Source organism: Geotrypetes seraphini, chromosome 2 (genome assembly GCF_902459505.1).
Source record: "Geotrypetes seraphini chromosome 2, aGeoSer1.1, whole genome shotgun sequence".
NCBI lineage: Eukaryota > Metazoa > Chordata > Amphibia > Gymnophiona > Dermophiidae > Geotrypetes > Geotrypetes seraphini.
Genome location: NC_047085.1, coordinates 313,773,935 through 313,790,843, shown reverse-complemented (window position 1 = coordinate 313,790,843; position 16,909 = coordinate 313,773,935). Strand labels below are relative to the sequence as shown.

At 47.9% G+C, this 16,909-nt stretch overlaps 1 protein-coding gene across 3 annotated transcripts in view; it reads left to right on the top strand.

The window, feature by feature from the left end:
* Positions 1-16,909, top strand: part of ATP2C1 (ATPase secretory pathway Ca2+ transporting 1) — a 262,616-nt gene that overhangs the window by 92,606 nt on the left and 153,101 nt on the right. For all 3 annotated transcript variants that reach the window (XM_033930018.1, XM_033930021.1, XM_033930019.1), the window contains one exon: positions 7,191-7,252. In XM_033930018.1, coding sequence (XP_033785909.1) covers positions 7,191-7,252 — 62 coding nt within the window. The remainder of the gene's footprint in view (positions 1-7,190; positions 7,253-16,909) is intronic.

Genomic DNA, 16,909 nt, shown 5'->3' with positions numbered 1-16,909 from the left:
TGTTTATTGGAAAACCACGTGGCATTATCTTATGATATACTATTTGGAATGTCTATGAGAAAAGAGTCAAATATATTCACATAATAACATCCTTTTATTGATTATGACTGGTGTCGCCATTCAACACATCACTAATAATTGGAAAGATCACAGTAGACTCAATTTTAAGTTTTGGTTGAATTCATTATGTCTCATGTATAGAATGGAAAGATCATTAGCTATACAACATGGAAATTATAAGAACTTTATTAAAATTTAGGAGCCATTAATATCCTTTTGTAATGATTAAACACCATTTTTCTATTGAAATATACACCAGTTATTGTAGAGAGGGGGAAGGGTATTATATTTTATTGTTCATTTTAGAAAATAGTGGGATTGGTGGGAGGGCAGAGGGATAAATATATGTATTACACAATATAATGGTAAGAATATCAAGTGATGTTTTCCATGTTGCTGTTTTGATATTTGTACACTTGATGATAGATTGAAAATGAATAAAGATTTATTTAAAAAAAATAAAAAATTCTAACATCACGGGGAAGGTTTAAAAAAAAAAAAATACATTGAGACAAGGAGAGGAAGGGTAGAACAAGGAGGGTTGTGACTCCTGATGTAGGCATTCACAACAATAGATTACACTGTGTTGAGTTCTGGTTCTTTTTTTAGTACTTTGATTATTTGAGACCTATAATATAGGCCCCTGAAGGTCTATTTTAATCTGTGATAATAAACATACCCCCTCTTTTACTAAGGCGCACTAGCCGATTTAGCGCGTGCTTCATATTAGCGTGCACTAAATCGGCTAGCGCGCCTTAGTAAAAGGACCCCATAATGACTTGACTAGTGAAAAAGTTTCCTCTGGTGGTATCTTTCTACACTGGGTTTCCTCGTTTTGTGCTTGTTGGTCTGTCCCTACTTTTTGTGATATTCTGTTGTTATCAAGTTTAAATAATTCAAGCTCAATCTCTGTAAAATATGTGTTTAAAATAGATCTGATGTTTTTAAAGACTGCATTGTATATATTTTTAAATTACTTTAGCCATGACATCAAACAAGAACTTTTAAACCTTATTTTTGTGCAAGAGTTGCATAATAAATTGAATACTAAAATGATCCATCTGCACATCAGTCATGCTTAGTTGTAACAGCCTCCAAGCCTGACCTTTAAATTACCCACTGATTTATTTAGGTAATATACTTTATTCATATAAAGCTGTTAGTTATCCCAGGACAAGCAGGCATGATATTCTCACATGTGGGTGACGTCATCTACGGAGCCCCGGCGCGGACAGCTTTTCAAGCAAACTTGATAGAAGTTTCAAGTTTGCACACTGCACCACGCATGTGCGTGCCTTCTCGCCCACTAGAGGGCGCATCCCACCTCGTGGTCCTCAGTTCAAATTTTTCCGCGGAGCAAGAAAGCCCTGTGGATCTGAGCTCCAGTGTTTTTGCCTTCTAGCTGCCGCGTTTAGTTTGTTTTTCCATCGAATTAGTTCGCGGTACTGCTTTTTTCTTTTCGGTTCTTTTCAAAAAAAAAAAAAAAAAAAGTATTTCGTTTTCGTCTGGCTCCGGGGGCTCCCGGAAGCCGTGGCCGGGAACGTCGGTACGTTCCCGGCCTTCTTCTTTTTCTTCGTGGATGTCCCGTCCTGTTACGGGATTCAAAAAGTGCAGCCGGTGCGAGAGGTTGCTTTCCATCACTGACCCTCACCGGTGGTGCATTGTCTGTCTGGGGCCCGAACACCCGACAGAGTCGTGTGATCGCTGCTCTACCTTCCAAAACAGGGCCCTACGTCGCCGCAAGGCCAGAATGGCGGATTTGTTCGCCGTCGACGCGCCGCCTAAGGCCTCGACGTCGGCCCCGGCTTCGGCCCCGGCCTTGACCTCGGCCTCGGCGTCCTCAGGGGCCTCGGCCTCGCCCCGACCCTCATCCTCGAAGGCGTCGTCAGTGAAGCAAGCTTCGGGTAAGTCCTCTGTTCCATCCCCTTCAGCAAAGAAGCCATCCTCGAGTCAGGCCAAAGCGGGTGGGTCGACCCCGGCCCCGCATCGGACCTCGACTCCGCACACCCCGAGGGAATACTCGAGACCGAGGTCGCCCTCCAGGGAGTGTGCCCCGGACTCGGAACTCCCCACCTTCGTGGGGATTCCGGCCTTCCAGGATCTCCTCCGAGCTCTGATCTCATCGGAGCTATCGGGGGCCCTGGAAGTGTTGCAGCGTGCTGCGGTCCCGGCGGCCTCGACCTCGGCCGGAGCGCCTTCGGTCTCGGAGGCCCCGGCCTCGGCCCCCTCGACCGCGGGAGCCCCGGCCTCGGCGACCTCGGTCTCGGGTACAGTGACCCCCGTTCACCTCGGTCTCGGCCCCGCCCCGGACCTCGACCTCGGGGGAACCCCCTGAGCGGAGTGTAAGGCCCAAAGAAAAGTTGCGCAGAGTGCGCCGTCTTTCCTCCTCTTCCTCCGGGTCTTCCAGACACGCCTCGCCCTCGACGCGACCTCGGACAGGGCGTCGATCGAGGAAGTCTAAGCGACCTCGAGGCTCGCCTCGGCGCGACCGTTCCTCGTCGTTCGGGGGCGAGGCGCTGCAGGTGTCGGAGTTGCGCCTCGACAATCCGAGGCTCCTCCGCTCACCTCGTGGGAAGTCTTCCCGGGCCGCCTCGCCGAGGAAACGGGAAAGTGTCCCACGAACCCCGGGGTCCTCACCCAAGGGTTCTGCGAGGAGGACAACTTCCCCTTCCCCCTCGAGGGCCCTCGAGAGGGGATCCTGGGATTCGGGATCGGTTAGGGATCCTCATTATTCCCATGAGGCCTCCCCCCTCTCCTCGGTGGGGCGGTCGAGAACCCCGTCTCCCCAGGCTAGGCCGTCCTCATTTTCATCCTTCGTTCAGGACATGGCCCAAGCCCTGGGGATTGACCAGATGGTATGTTCTCGGTATTCCAAAGAATTTTTGGAGGAACAGGACCTCCCCACTCCTCCTAGAGAGGTGCCTAGACTCCCTCTCAACAGCGTCCTTCTGCAGACCTGGCTGAAGAACTTGTCAAACCCTCTTACAGTCACGTCTGTACCTTCAAAAATGGAATCGAAGTATAGAACGATTCCTCCTAAAGGGTTCGATAAGGCGCAGCTCTCACACCAGTCCCTTCTGGTGGAGTCAGCTCTTAAAAAATCACAGCCCTCACGGGTTTCTGCGACGGTTCCACCAGGCAGGGAAGGGCGGACCCTGGACAAGTTTGGCCGTCGCCTCTATTCAAATTCCCTGATGGCCACCAGGGTTCTAAATTACGCCTTCACCTTTTCCTCCTAATTGCGGGGTATGGTGAAGGATCTTCCTCAATATCGAAACTCGTTACCGGACTCCCAAAGAGCAGGATTCGACAAGTTTATGTCCAACCTGTCTCAATTGCGGTTGTACCTATTCCATGCAGTGTACGACGCCTTTGAGCTGGTTTCGAGGGTGTCGGCCCTCGCGGTGGCCATGCGCCGCTTGGCCTGGCTTCGCACCCTCGACATGGACCCAAACCTGCAGGAACGCCTGGCAGACTTGCCTTGTGTGGGGTCCGAGTTATTCGACGAGTCATTGGATGCGGCGACCAAACGCTTGTCGGAACAGGAGCGCTCTCTAGCATCCCTGGTCCGCCCCAAACCTAGGCCCCCGCCTCAGAAACCCCTTCGGCCTCCGCCGCGCCGATACCCTCAGAAGTCGACCCCGGCTTTCTCGAGACCGCCTCCGAGACGTCCGTCTCAGCGAGGCAGAGGGGGACAAACCCAAGCCCCGGCGCAGGGCCCTTCTAAGCCAGCGCCTTCCTTTTGACGGGCTGAGCGGACGGGGCAGGTTCCCCTCCGCACTTTCACAGGAACCCCTTCCTATCGGGGGCCGTCTCCGGTCCTTCCGGGAGGCATGGACCGGGATTACCTCAGACGCTTGGGTGCTCCGGATCGTCTCCGAGGGCTACTCGCTCAACTTTGTGTCCTCGCCGCCGGACAGTCCCCCGAGTTTAGTCCCCTGCAACCGTTCGCAGCTACCGACCCTTATAACCGAAGCCAAAGCCCTCTTGAAGCTTCGGGCGGTCGAGCCGGTCCCCAAGGACCAGTGGGGTACGGGGTTTTACTCCCGCTACTTTTTGGTCCCAAAAAAGACCGGGGACCTGCGCCCCATACTGGACCTCAGGAAGCTCAACAAATTCCTGGCCCGGGAGAAGTTTCGAATGCTATCTCTCCCGGTTCTGTATCCCCTCTTGGAGGAAGGGGACTGGATGTGCTCCCTCGACCTGAAGGAAGCATACACCCATGTTCCGGTGCACCCCACCTGTCGAAGATTCTTACGATTCCAGGTGGGGGACCTCCACCTCCAGTACAGGGTACTGCCCTTCGGCCTGGCCGCGTCCCCACGAGTATTCACGAAGTGCATGGTGGTGGTTGCAGCAGCCCTCAGGTCACGGGGACTCCACGTGTTCCCTTACCTGGACGATTGGCTCATCAAAGCCCCGACCAGGGAGGGGGTTATCTCAGCGACCCGACAGTCTATTGCCTTCCTGCAAACTCTCGGGTTCGAGATAAACTTTCCAAAGTCTCAGTTGAGACCGTCGCAGTCTCTTCAATTCATAGGTGCGGTGCTGGACACGGTGCGCCTACGCTCCTACCTGCCGACCCAGCGGTTGGAAGCCTTGGTACGGATGAGCCGCCAGGTCTCCCAACTATCGAGGGTGTCGGCCAAGCGCATGATGATGCTGCTGGGCCATATGGCCTCGACGGTACATGTCACGCCGTTTGCGAGGCTACACCTGAGGATCCCTCAGTGGACCCTCGCGTCCCAGTGGCGTCAGGAGTGCGACCCGGTGTCTCGCCTCATTTTGGTAACTCCGCCCTTGCGGAAATCGCTGCGTTGGTGGACAGACTCTTCAAATCTGTCCATGGGGCTATTGTTTCGCACTCCGCCTTTTCACAAGGTCCTGACCACGGACTCCTCGGAGTACGCGTGGGGAGCCCATCTCGACGGTCTTCGCACGCAGGGCCTGTGGTCGTCAGAAGACCGTCAGTGTCATATCAACGTGCTAGAGCTGCGAGCCATCTTCCTAGCACTTCGAGCCTTCGTTCACATATTGCAGGACCAGGTGGTCCTCGTCCGCACGGACAATCAGGTGGCAATGTATTATGTGAACAAGCAGGGAGGAACGGGGTCATGGCCCCTCTGCTCCGAAGCTCTTCGCCTCTGGGAGTGGGCGGCCTCCCGGAACATCTTCCTCCGGGCGGTCTACATCCAAGGAGAACGGAATTGCCTGGCGGACAAACTGAGTCGACTTCTGCAACCGCACGAGTGGACTCTACACTCAGCAGTTCTACGCGAGGTCTTCGCTCGCTGGGGAACGCCACAGGTGGATCTGTTTGCCTCTCCGGAGACACACAAACTACCACTATATTGTTCTCGGATGTACTCGCAGGACCGTCTGGAAGCGGATGCCTTCCTACTCGACTGGGAAGGGAGGTTCCTGTATGCATTCCCTCCGTTCCCTCTGATCATGCGAACGTTGGTACACCTAAAATCGTCCACGGCCACGATGATTCTCATAGCACCTCGGTGGCCGCGCCAGCACTGGTTCTCCCTGCTGCTCCAGCTCAGCGCCAGGGAGCCTCTTCCCCTGCCTGTCTCTCCTTCTCTGCTATCTCAGAGTCAAGGATCCATGTTACATCCCAACCTGCAGTCATTGCATCTGACAGCTTGGTTTCTTGTTCCCTGACTCCTCCGGACCTGTCTCAATCGGTGAAGGAGGTGTTGGAAGCCTCCCGCAAGATCTCGACGAGGCTTTGCTATGCGCAGAAATGGACCAGGTTTTCCACCTGGTGTTCGTCTTTTCACCTGGATCCGGTATCAGTTCCGGTATCCTCGGTCTTAGAATATTTATTTCATTTGTCGCGCTCCGGCTTGAAAACCACTTCGGTGCGGGTTCATCTCAGTGCGATTTCTGCCTTCCACCAACCTCTGGAGGGACGCCCCTCTGTCACTCCACCCCTTGGTGACACGCTTCATGAAAGGGTTAATCAGGGTTTGCCCCCCTCTTAAGCCCCCGCCTGTCGTGTGGAACTTGAATGTAGTTCTGGCTCAACTGATGAAACCCCCTTTTGAGCCACTCAACAAGTCCCCCTTGAAATATCTGACTTGGAAGGCGGTGTTTCTGATTGCCCTCACCTCCGCCAGGCGGATTGGGGAGTTGCAAGCCTTGGTTGCGGACCCTCCTTTCACGGTCTTTCATCACGACAAGGTGGTTCTCCGCACCCATCCTAAGTTTTTACCTAAAGTTGTGTCTGACTTCCACCTCAATCAGTCCATTGTCCTTCCTGTGTTCTTCCCGAAGCCCCACTCCCATCCGGGCGAGACGGCGCTTCACACGCTTGACTGTAAGAGAGCGTTGGCATATTATCTTCAACGCACCAGGTCTCATCGGAAGGTTCCTCAATTGTTTTTGTCCTTCGATCCCAATCGATTAGGGCATCCAGTTTCCAAGCGCACTCTGTCTAACTGGTTGGCCGCTTGCATTTCCTTTTGCTACGCTCAGGCTGGCCTTCCTCCCCCGGGTCGAGTCACGGGGCACAAGGTCCGAGCAATGGCAGCTTCGATAGCCTTTCTCCGATCCACTCCAATGGAGGAAATATGTAAGGCTGCCACTTGGTCTTCGGTTCATACATTCACCTCTCATTACTGTCTGGACACCTTGTCCAGAAACGATGGCCGGTTTGGCCAGTCGGTGTTACGTAACCTGTTTTCATAAATTGCCATCCTCCCACCTACCCTTTTTTGGTTGGCTTGGAGGTCACCCACATGTGAGAATATCATGCCTGCTTGTCCTGGGATAAAGCACAGTTACTTACCGTAACAGGTGTTATCCAGGGACAGCAGGCATATATTCTCACAACCCGCCCGCCTCCCCGGGGATGGCTTCCTTGCTAGTTATGGAACTGAGGACCACGAGGTGGGATGCGCCCTCTAGTGGGCGAGAAGGCACGCACATGCGTGGTGCAGTGTGCAAACTTGAAACTTCTATCAAGTTTGCTTGAAAAGCTGTCCGCGCCGGGGCTCCGTAGATGACGTCACCCACATGTGAGAATATATGCCTGCTGTCCCTGGATAACACCTGTTACGGTAAGTAACTGTGCTTTATGGTTCAGAAGTTTTCATTGTCTTTTCTTGATACTGTTGCAGGAGTATCGCTCTGAAAAATCTTTGGAAGAGCTGAGTAAGCTGGTGCCACCAGAATGTCACTGGTAAGAGGCACTTAATATGTAAATTTAATGGCTACTATAACTTCTAATTATTCAGCCTAGTGTCAATGGCATTTGTTTTGGCTACTGTTTTTAACGTTTTCATAGCACTACTGGATACATGTGCCACTATAATAATAATAACTTTATTTTTCTATACCGCCATAGTCAAATGACTTCTAGGCGGTTCACATCGAAAGAAGGCTGGACAATTGGCGAATTACAGAATGCAAGAGGAGAAATGTTACATAAGAATTAGGAGTTTCATGAGAAATTGCATCAGGTTTGAAAAGGGGAAATATCATAGTGAGAGAGGGTCATCTGTTTAGGCTATGAATTTGTCAAATAGAACAGTTTTAATTGATTTTTGGAATGCGCCGTAGGTCTGCCTGGCTCTATTTATGTGGTTTCCCAGCCAGGAATGCTGTCTGCTTGCTTGGAACATGAAGGTTCTGTCCTGAAAGGATTTGTACTTGCAGCCTGTGATCTTTGGGTATGTAAAGATGTTCGGATTCTGGTTGTTCGTGTGGGTTGTGTAGCGTGACGTGTGATAGCAGGTAGGAAGGTGCTAGTCCCCAGACCTGTTTGAAACAGATACAAGCAAACTTGAACAGTTTTCGCGGCTCCATTGGTAACCAGTGTAATTTTTTGTAGTAGGGGCTAACATGGTCTTTTATCCTCAGTCTGAAGATCAAGCGGACTGCAGTGTTTTGCACTATTCTTAATTTTTGTACTGTTTTTTTTGGGGGGAAAACCCAGGTAGACGATGTTGCAATAGTCCAGGATAGATAGGATCAGTGACTGCACCAGTAATCTAAAGGATGTTCTGTCGAAATATTTTTTAATAGTCCTCAGTTTCCACAGCGTGTAAAAGCATTTCTTCACCAGTAAGTTTGTGTGGTCAGCCATGGTTGAGTGTGTATCTAGTGTGATACCCAGTATGTTTATGGTTTTGGAGATTGGGTATTTGTGGTTGTTTATTGTTAACGATGTTCTTGTTATTTTGTCGTTGGGGCTTGCCAAGAAGACTTTTGTCTTTTCTGTGTTTAGTTTCAGTTTGAAGTTGGTAGTCCATTTTTCGATTTCTATCATTGTGTGTGAGAGGTTATCTATAATTTCATTTGTGATGCCATTTAAGGGGATTAGGATGGATATGTCGTCTGCGTATGCAGATACACATAAGAAAGTATGTCCTCTATGAGGAGCAAAAGCTAGTGAAGACAAAACAAGAGGTTCCAGAAAGTGTTTAACAGTGAACATTCTTGAAAAGAGGGTTTTTAGGCAGGATTGAAATATGATATGCCCGGACATACCAGTTCAGTGTATCAAAGTGGGACAGTGTAAAATCACAAGTTGACTTATCTGCCGTCATCTACTATGTATGTTACATGGAGAAAAAGAGTAGCTAATTAATTTTCCCTCCTGAACTTATCCTATCTCTTGCAAGCCAGTTTTTAAAGTGATTGCATCCTGTTGGTTGTCAAATATGCTTATGGCTGGATCACATGTGAAGCTTTAAGACTGATAAGAGGATCATGCATTGAAATTTTTAGTCTCTTTGAGGATTGTATAACTGACTTGTTGTGCTAAGCAGTGTCACTTTCAGAGAACAAAAAGTCTCTTGTTAAGGTTTTACAATATCTGTAAAAGCTGCATTTTACCAATATTAGTTCCAGTGCAATGTGTTTAGTGGTTCTGAAACAATAGGGTTCAGTATCTCAACTCACAAGTTGCTTGCAAAAAACTGTCAATCATGTTTTCAACGCTGTCTCATTCCCAAGGAGCTGCTCCTGCCCCTTCAGTTTTTCTGCAAGCAAGTTGCTCAGAAGTGCTTCTGATCTGCTCTGTGGTTTTATTATTTTGGGGCATTTTTTCTCAGTGTTCATTTGAAGGCTTGGTGTCCAGAGATTCCCACTTGGTGGGACCTCTGCTTGGGAAAATATGCAGACCTGCCCAGCGAAGGTCTGCTGCTAGCAAGATCATATATATATATTGTGACCAGTCAGGTATACCTCAAGCACAGGTCCCAGTCTGCTCAGAAAAGAAAGAAGTGAAAAAGAAATCCCGGGGAGGAATTGGGAAGGATCAGGTTATGAATAAGCTAAATAATAGCACTGACCACTGGGGGAGCCCAAGAGGCCCTTGGAACACTGCCAGGGCTGACACAGCAGGGCGTTTCCCCAAACTATATAACCCTGTCTCTCCCAGTAGAAAAGCAAGCCGGCTAGGAAGGAAGCTAGGTCCTTGCCTTCCTAAGGATCCTGTCCAACCAGACGGGGACAACGAGTGCCAGCCTATGGAAGTTGAGCAGTTTGAACAGCCTGGAGATCTGTCTCAATCTGAAGAGCTCATGGATATCCCAGAGGCTTGGACTTGTGAAGAGAATGAACCTGAACCCATGCAGGTGAACTTAATGCTGAGCCACAAACAGTGAAGGTGTTTGCAAACTGTTTGTGTGCTGGGTTTTGCTGGTTGAATGAGGATTTTGCTTTGATAGCTTAGAGAGAGTGTGGGAGAGGATTTGCTGCCACCTGGGAGGGAATTTGTAGCCTGTTTTTCAGGCCAGTAATTGTGCAAATCCTGTGACTCTCTCTTTTTGCCTGGCAGCCATAATTAGTGATTGCCAGAGGCTGTTTTTCCTTTATTTTTTGTGCTATGGACTAAGAATGAAGGATACCTGAATGTTGGACTAGAATTTTTGTTTGAACTGAATGAAGCAACTGCTTTATAGCAGTCTAAAGAAGCTCTAGGGAGCACTGGTAGCTAATCAAGTTTACTTTTGTTTCCTTGCCCCTTTTGGCAATCGTTTGGTTTTCTTTTTCTCTGATAAATGCTGTATATAATCTGGAGAAAAATATCAGAATGCTGAAAGACATTACTTACCTATTCCAAAGACATTGAGTAAAGTGAACTGTTTATTTAACCTGTCTGAGTGTTGGAACTTTATTTTGGAGTTTTTTTTTTTTTGTAATGAAATCCAGTCCTACAGGATGACTCCATGTCGGGTCACATGCAAATGTTCATTTTTGGTGTAGCCGTTCACAGAGCCTTAGAATCCTATCCTGGATTGCTCAGACGGCCACATAATTGGTATCAGGAGTGGGATTGTGCGCCTCCTGTAGGACATTTGGGGAATCACATTTTGTTTTTTGAAAAAAAAAACAAAAACGTTTTTTTTTTGACTTGTGCTGGAGAAGGCTTGGTAGCTTTCTGTTTTGGTCAATTGAACTGTGGACTAATTGTTTGTCTATGAAGTCTAATTTTTTTTTGTTTGAGTGCTTAATCTAAAGTTTCCTGAGATTTACGCAGAGGAAGAGTTTTCAGCCGGAAACCGGAAACCTGGAGAATAGTTCTACTGTATTTCCGTGGGAGGAGCACTGTGGAGTTCAGTGAGAGTGTGGAGTTGTTGAACGCCCTGCTGTGTCAGCCCTGGCAGTGTTCCAAGGGCCTCTTGGGCTCCCCCGGTGGTCAGTGCTATTATTTAGCTTATTCATAACCTGATCCTTCCCAATTCCTCCCCGGAATTTCTTTTTCACTTCTTTCTTTTCTGAGCAGACTGGGACCTGTGCTTGAGGTATACCTGACTGGTCACAATATATATATATATATTCCGCAGATGTCCAAAGTAAAGAAAACCAAAGGCAAAAGAGAGCTGGCGTGGCTTACCAAAGAGGTGAAGGAAGCCATAAATGAAAAGAAAGACTCCTTTAAGACGTGTAAACGCACAAAAACATCCGAAGCTTGGAACAAACATAGAGATGATTAGAAAAAATGTCACAAGGTGGTGAGGGTTGCCAAAAAGGTCTACGAGGAGAAAATAGTGCGAGAGGCCAAAAATTTCAAGCCCTTTTTTAGATAAGTAAAAGGGAAAAAACCTGCAAGGGAGGCAGTGGGACCGCTGGATGACCTGGGAGGAAAAGGGTGTGTCAACTGAATTCCTTCTTTGCGTCTGTCTTTACAAAGGAAGACACCGCAACAATACCTGACACAGTGAAAGTGTTCAAGGGAAGTCATACAGGACAGCCTCACCACAGTAGAAGTGGACTTGGACCAGATTTACCACCAGATCGACAAACTTAAAAGTGATAAATCTCCTGGACCAGACGGAATTAATCCGAGAATCCTTAAAGAACTGAAATTTGAAAAAGGAGAACTATTGCAAAAACTTGCCAACCTGTCAATCAAAACAGGACAGATACCGGACGACTGGAAGATAGTGAACATCACGCCGATATTTAAAAAAGGATCGAGAGGAGTGCCAGGCAACTACAGACTTGTGAGTCTCACGTCTGTCCCTGGAAAGATGGTTGAGGCGCTGATCAAAGATAGCAAAGTCCGGCACCTAGACACACACGACCTGATGAGAGCCAGTCAACATGGCTTCAGGAAAGGGAAATCATGTTTGACGAACCTACTTCAATTTTTTGAGAAAGTGAACAGACAAATTGATAGTGGAGAACCAATGGATATTTTATATTTGGACTTTCAGAAAGCGTTCGACAAAAAGTTCCACATGTAAGACTTCTCAGGAAATTACAAGGCCATGGAATAGAGGGAGATATACTAAGATGGATAGGCAAATGGCTAGAGAACAAAAAAAAAAGTGGGCATAAATGGGAAGTTCTCAGAATGGGAAAAAGTGACTAGCGGTGTACCCCAGGGCTCAGTACTTGGACCCATCTTATTTAATATTTTCATAAATGACCTGGAAGAAGGAACATCCAGTGAAATCATCAAGTTTGCAGATGACACAAAGCTATGCCGGGCAATCAGATCGCAGAAGGACAGCGAGGAACTCCAGAGCGACTTGAATCAATTGGAGAAGTGGGCAGATAAAGGGCAGATGAATTTTAATGTGGAAAAATGCAAAGTGATGCATTTAGGCAGACAAATAAAGATCATAAGTATAGTATGTCAGGTATAACTCTTGGAAAGATCGAACAGGAAAAGGACCTGGGTGTACTGATAGATAGAATCCTGAAACCGTCGGCTCAATGTGTGATGGCGGTGGAAGCGAAGAAAGCAAATAGAATGCTAGGCATGATAAAGAAGGGAATTACGAGTAGATCAGAGAAAGTTATAATACCGCTCTACAGAGCCATGGTCAGACCGCACCTGGAAATCTGCGTCCAGCATTAGTCTGCATACCTAAAGAAGGATATAAAACTGCTAGAGAGGGTGCAGAGACGAGCAATGAAGCTAGTGAAAGGTATGGAGAACCTGGACTATGAGGAACGACTTGGGAGACTGGGGTTGTTCTCCCTTGAGAAGAGGAGACTGCGAGGGGATCTGATCGAGACTTTCAAAATACTGAAAGGATTCGACAAAATGGAGCAGGGAAAGCAGTTATTTACAATGTCCAATGTGAAACGGACAAGAGGACATAGACTGAAGCTGAGGGGGACAGGTCCAGGACGAATATCAGGAAGTTCTGCTTCACGCAGCGAGTGGTGGACACCTGGAATGCTCTCCCAGAGGAAGTAATTGCAGAATCCACCGTTCTAGGATTTAAGGGTAAACTAGATGCACATCTTCTTAAGAGTGGCATAGAGTGATAAGGGTAAGGGTAAATTAGATGCACATCTCCCCTGAGAAGCATACAGTGATATGGGGACTAAAACTATGCCAAGGTAGACCTGGCGGGGCCTCCGTGTGTGCGGATGGACCCAGGGTCTGATCCGGAGATGGCAATTCTTATGTTCTTATATATATTTTTAGCTTGGGGACCGTCTCCTGCGTATCTGTTTGCCTCCCTGATTTACTGAGGAGCTTGAGCAAAGGCTGTTTGGCTCTTTCCTGAGTTGGCCAGGACTAAATGGGCCAGCTGCGTGGTCCTCTCCCCCCTTTGCGGCAAGGCTTTCTGGGGGTTGAGGTTCAGTCCAACCTCGGTTCGACTGTCAGCCAGAAGACCAGGTTCATTCAGCGAATCTGTGAGGCAGTTCTCCATTAGTTCTAGCTGAAATCCTATTCTGTGGCAGGCAGGCAGGCACTGCACAGTGAGTAAGGGTATTATAGTCTATGAGGAAAACCGGGGGCGATTCCATGCCACTTTTGTCCCAGGATTAAGTTTCTCTGGTACAGTCTGTTTCTTGCATGAGTATGATGGTCAAGAGGCAATGGTGGCCCTGAATCGGAGGGAAGGCTCCACAGTGTGCCGGCTGTTCACAGCTTCTGTGCTCTCGGTTATTATTTTCACTTTGCTGCGAGAATTAAACCCGACAGTCCCTCCAGCTTCCTCAACTCAGTTCTTCATTATGAGCTGCTCTGTGGTTCCAATCATGTTCTTTCCCTCGCATCCGGACATTACCAAGCTGATCATGGACCACTGGGTGTAACCAGAAGGGTCTCTGTAAATGGCTAAGACTATGGCCAAGCTTTATCTGATGGATTTTAAACAAATCTTTTTTTCTGAAGCCTCCATCTGCCTCAAAACCCCTCGATTTTGCTTAAAATCAATAGGGATGTACTCCTCATGATGTCTTTCCTCTGTATCATGCCAGGTTTGTGCTGGATGGCTGGCCAGGGAATGTCCATGTTTCACGTGCATCAGAGCTTGTGGGGAGGGGCTTAGCCTCCTCCAAGTCCTTCAGGCCTGGGGATCTGCAGGAGGTGTGTTCCCAATTGAAGAGACCCTTTTCGGGCCCCTTCAAAGGTAGTTTGACCAAGCACAGTCACTGTGGAGCCCAGGAGGACCAGCAAGGGTTCCCTGCTGGGGTCTTTGAGACCCCCAGTACAAGGCTTCACTCCAGATTTTGTGAGTGATATGTGGAATGCCTATTTGAACTGCTGAGGGTCCTCAGTGTCTGTTTGCAGCACACCATTGGTGATGGTGCAGGGGAACTCTCCTCAACATGCATTCCGACTATATGAGGATACAGACCTGGATCAGAAAGTTGTCTGTTTTAAACTGGGAAGATGGAAAATCCCAAGTGACACAGAGGTCCTTTTAGGGGCTATGTCAAGAAATTCAGTGGAGGTAGGAGACAGCAAACATTGGGCTCTTGCTTCTCCACAGCCTTTAAGAAAGCACAATGACATCAAGACATGGGCTGAGCCCCTCCAGGTAGGGGGCAGGCTGTCGGCCTTTTGGTTGGTCTAGTCTCAAATTGGTGCAGACCCCTGGATCCTGGATGTAGTCCAGGAGGGGTACAAAATTGAGTTCTGTTCCCTTCTGCCAGACAGCTTTGTAGATTCGCCGGCCAGCTGGAGAGAGCCTTCAAAGTTCAGGCTATAGTACAAAGGCTACTGGCTTTTCAGGCCATAGTGCCAGTCCTGGCCACATAAACATAAGAACATAAGAAGCGCCATCTCCGGATCAGACCTTCGGTCCATCAAGTCCGGCGATCCGCACACGCGGAGGCCCTGCTAGGTATTCACCTGGCTTATTTTATAGCCAACCATATCTTTATATGCCTATCTCAAGGAGATATGCATCTAGTTTGCTTTTGAAACCTAGGACTGTCGATTCCGCAATAATCTCCCCTGGGAGAGTATTCCAGATGTCAACCACTCTCTGTGTGAAGCAGAACTTCCTGACATTAGTCCTGAACTTGCCCCCCCTTAGCTTCATTTCATGTCCTCTTGTCCGTGTCAAATTGGACATTGTAAATAATCTTCTCTGCTCTATTTTGTCAATTCCTTTCAGTATTTTGAAGGTCTCGATCATATCCCCACGCAGTCTCCTTTTCTCAAGGGAGAACAATCCCAGTGTTTTAAGTCGATCCTCATATTCCAGTTTCTCCATACCCTTCACTAGTTTAGTTGCTCGTCTCTGCACCCTCTCCAGCAGTTTTATATCCTTCTTTAGGTAGGGAGACCAATGTTGGACGCAGTATTCCAAGTGGGGTCTGACCATTGCCCTATAAAGCGGCATTATAACTTTCTCCGATCTACTCGAGATTCCTTTCTTTATCATGCCCAACATTCTATTTGCCTTATTTGCCGCTGCCACGCATTGTGCCGACGGCTTCAGGGTCCTATCTATCAGTACACCCAGATCTCTTTCTTGTTCACTTTTCCCCAGAGTTGCACCTGACATTCTGTACTCGTATTCCTTATTTTTACTGCCTAAATGCATTACCTTGCATTTCTCCACGTTGAACTTCATCTGCCATTTCTCCGCCCATTTTTCTAACCGACACAAATCGCTCTGGAGTTCCTCACTGTCCTCCTGCGATCTGATTGCCCGGCAGAGTTTTGTGTCGTCTGCAAACTTGATGATCTCACTGGATGTTCCGTTTTCCAGGTCATTGATATAAATATTAAAAAGGATCGGCCCAAGTACCGAGCCCTGGGGCACACCACTAGTCACTCTCTCCCAGTCGGAGAACTTCCCATTTATGCCCACTCTCTGCTTTCGGTTTTCCAGCCATTTGCCTATCCATCTTTGTATATCTCCCTCTATGCCATGGCTTTGTAGCTTCCTGAGAAGTCTTTCGTGTGGAACTTTGTCAAATGCTTTCTGGAAGTCCAAGTATATTATGTCCACCGGCTTTCCACTATCAATTTGCTCGTTCACGGTCTCAAAGAATTGGAGTAAATTCGTCAGACACGATTTCCCTTTCCTGAATCCATGTTGACTGGGTTTCATCAAGTCGTGTGTGTCCAAGTGCTGAACTATGCTATCCTTGATCAGTGATTCAATCATCTTGCCGGGGACAGACGTAAGACTCACAGGTCTATAGTTGCCCGGTTCTCCTCTCGATCCTTTTTTGAAAATTGGCGTGACGTTCGCTTTCCTCCAGTCGTCTGGTATCTGACCAGTTCTGATTGACAGGTTTGCAAGTTTTTGCAATAACTCTCCAATTTCAATCTTCAATTCCTTCAAGACTCTCGGGTGAATTTCATCCGGTCCAGGTGATTTGTCACTTTTAAGTTTGTCGATCTGATAGTATATCTGGGCTAAGTCCACTTCAACTGTGGTGAGGCTGTCTTCTATTTCTCCTGCAAACACTTTCTCCGCTTCAGGTATTGTTGAGGTGTCCTCCTTCGTAAAAACGGACGCAAAGAAGGAATTTAGTTTGTCTGCGATTTGTTTATCTTCCTTGATGTACCCTTTTCTTCCCTTGTCGTCCAGGGGTCCCACTGCCTCTTTTGCAGGTTTTTTCCCTTTCACGTATCTAAAGAAGGGCTTGAAGTTTTTGGCCTCCCGGGCTATTTTTTCCTCATAGTCCTGTTTTGCTTCCCTCACCGCCTTGTGACATTTCTTCTGTTCATCTTTATGTTTGTTCCAGGCTTCGGTTGTCTTCGTGCATTTCCATTTTTTGAAAGAGTCCTTCTTTACCTTTATGGCTTCCTTCACCTGTATGGTAAGCCATGCCGGTTCTCTTTTGCCTTTAGTTCTCCGATCTTTGGAAATCCTCGGAATGTAGAGATCTTGTGCTTCTGCAATAGTATTTTTCAATAGGCACCATGCCTGATCTACTGTTTCAAGTTTGTCCACCATCTTCTCGAGTCGTTTTGTTACCATGGCTCTCATGCAATCGTATTTACCCTTTTTAAAGTTTAAGGTGGTGGTTAAGGTTTTGACATGTTTCCCTTTCCCGATGTCAAGTTTAAAGTTGATTACATTGTGATCACTCGTTCCCAGTGGAACCATGACTTCTACTTCTGTTATCGGTCCAGTGAGACCATTTAGGACCAAGTCCAAGGTGGCGTCGC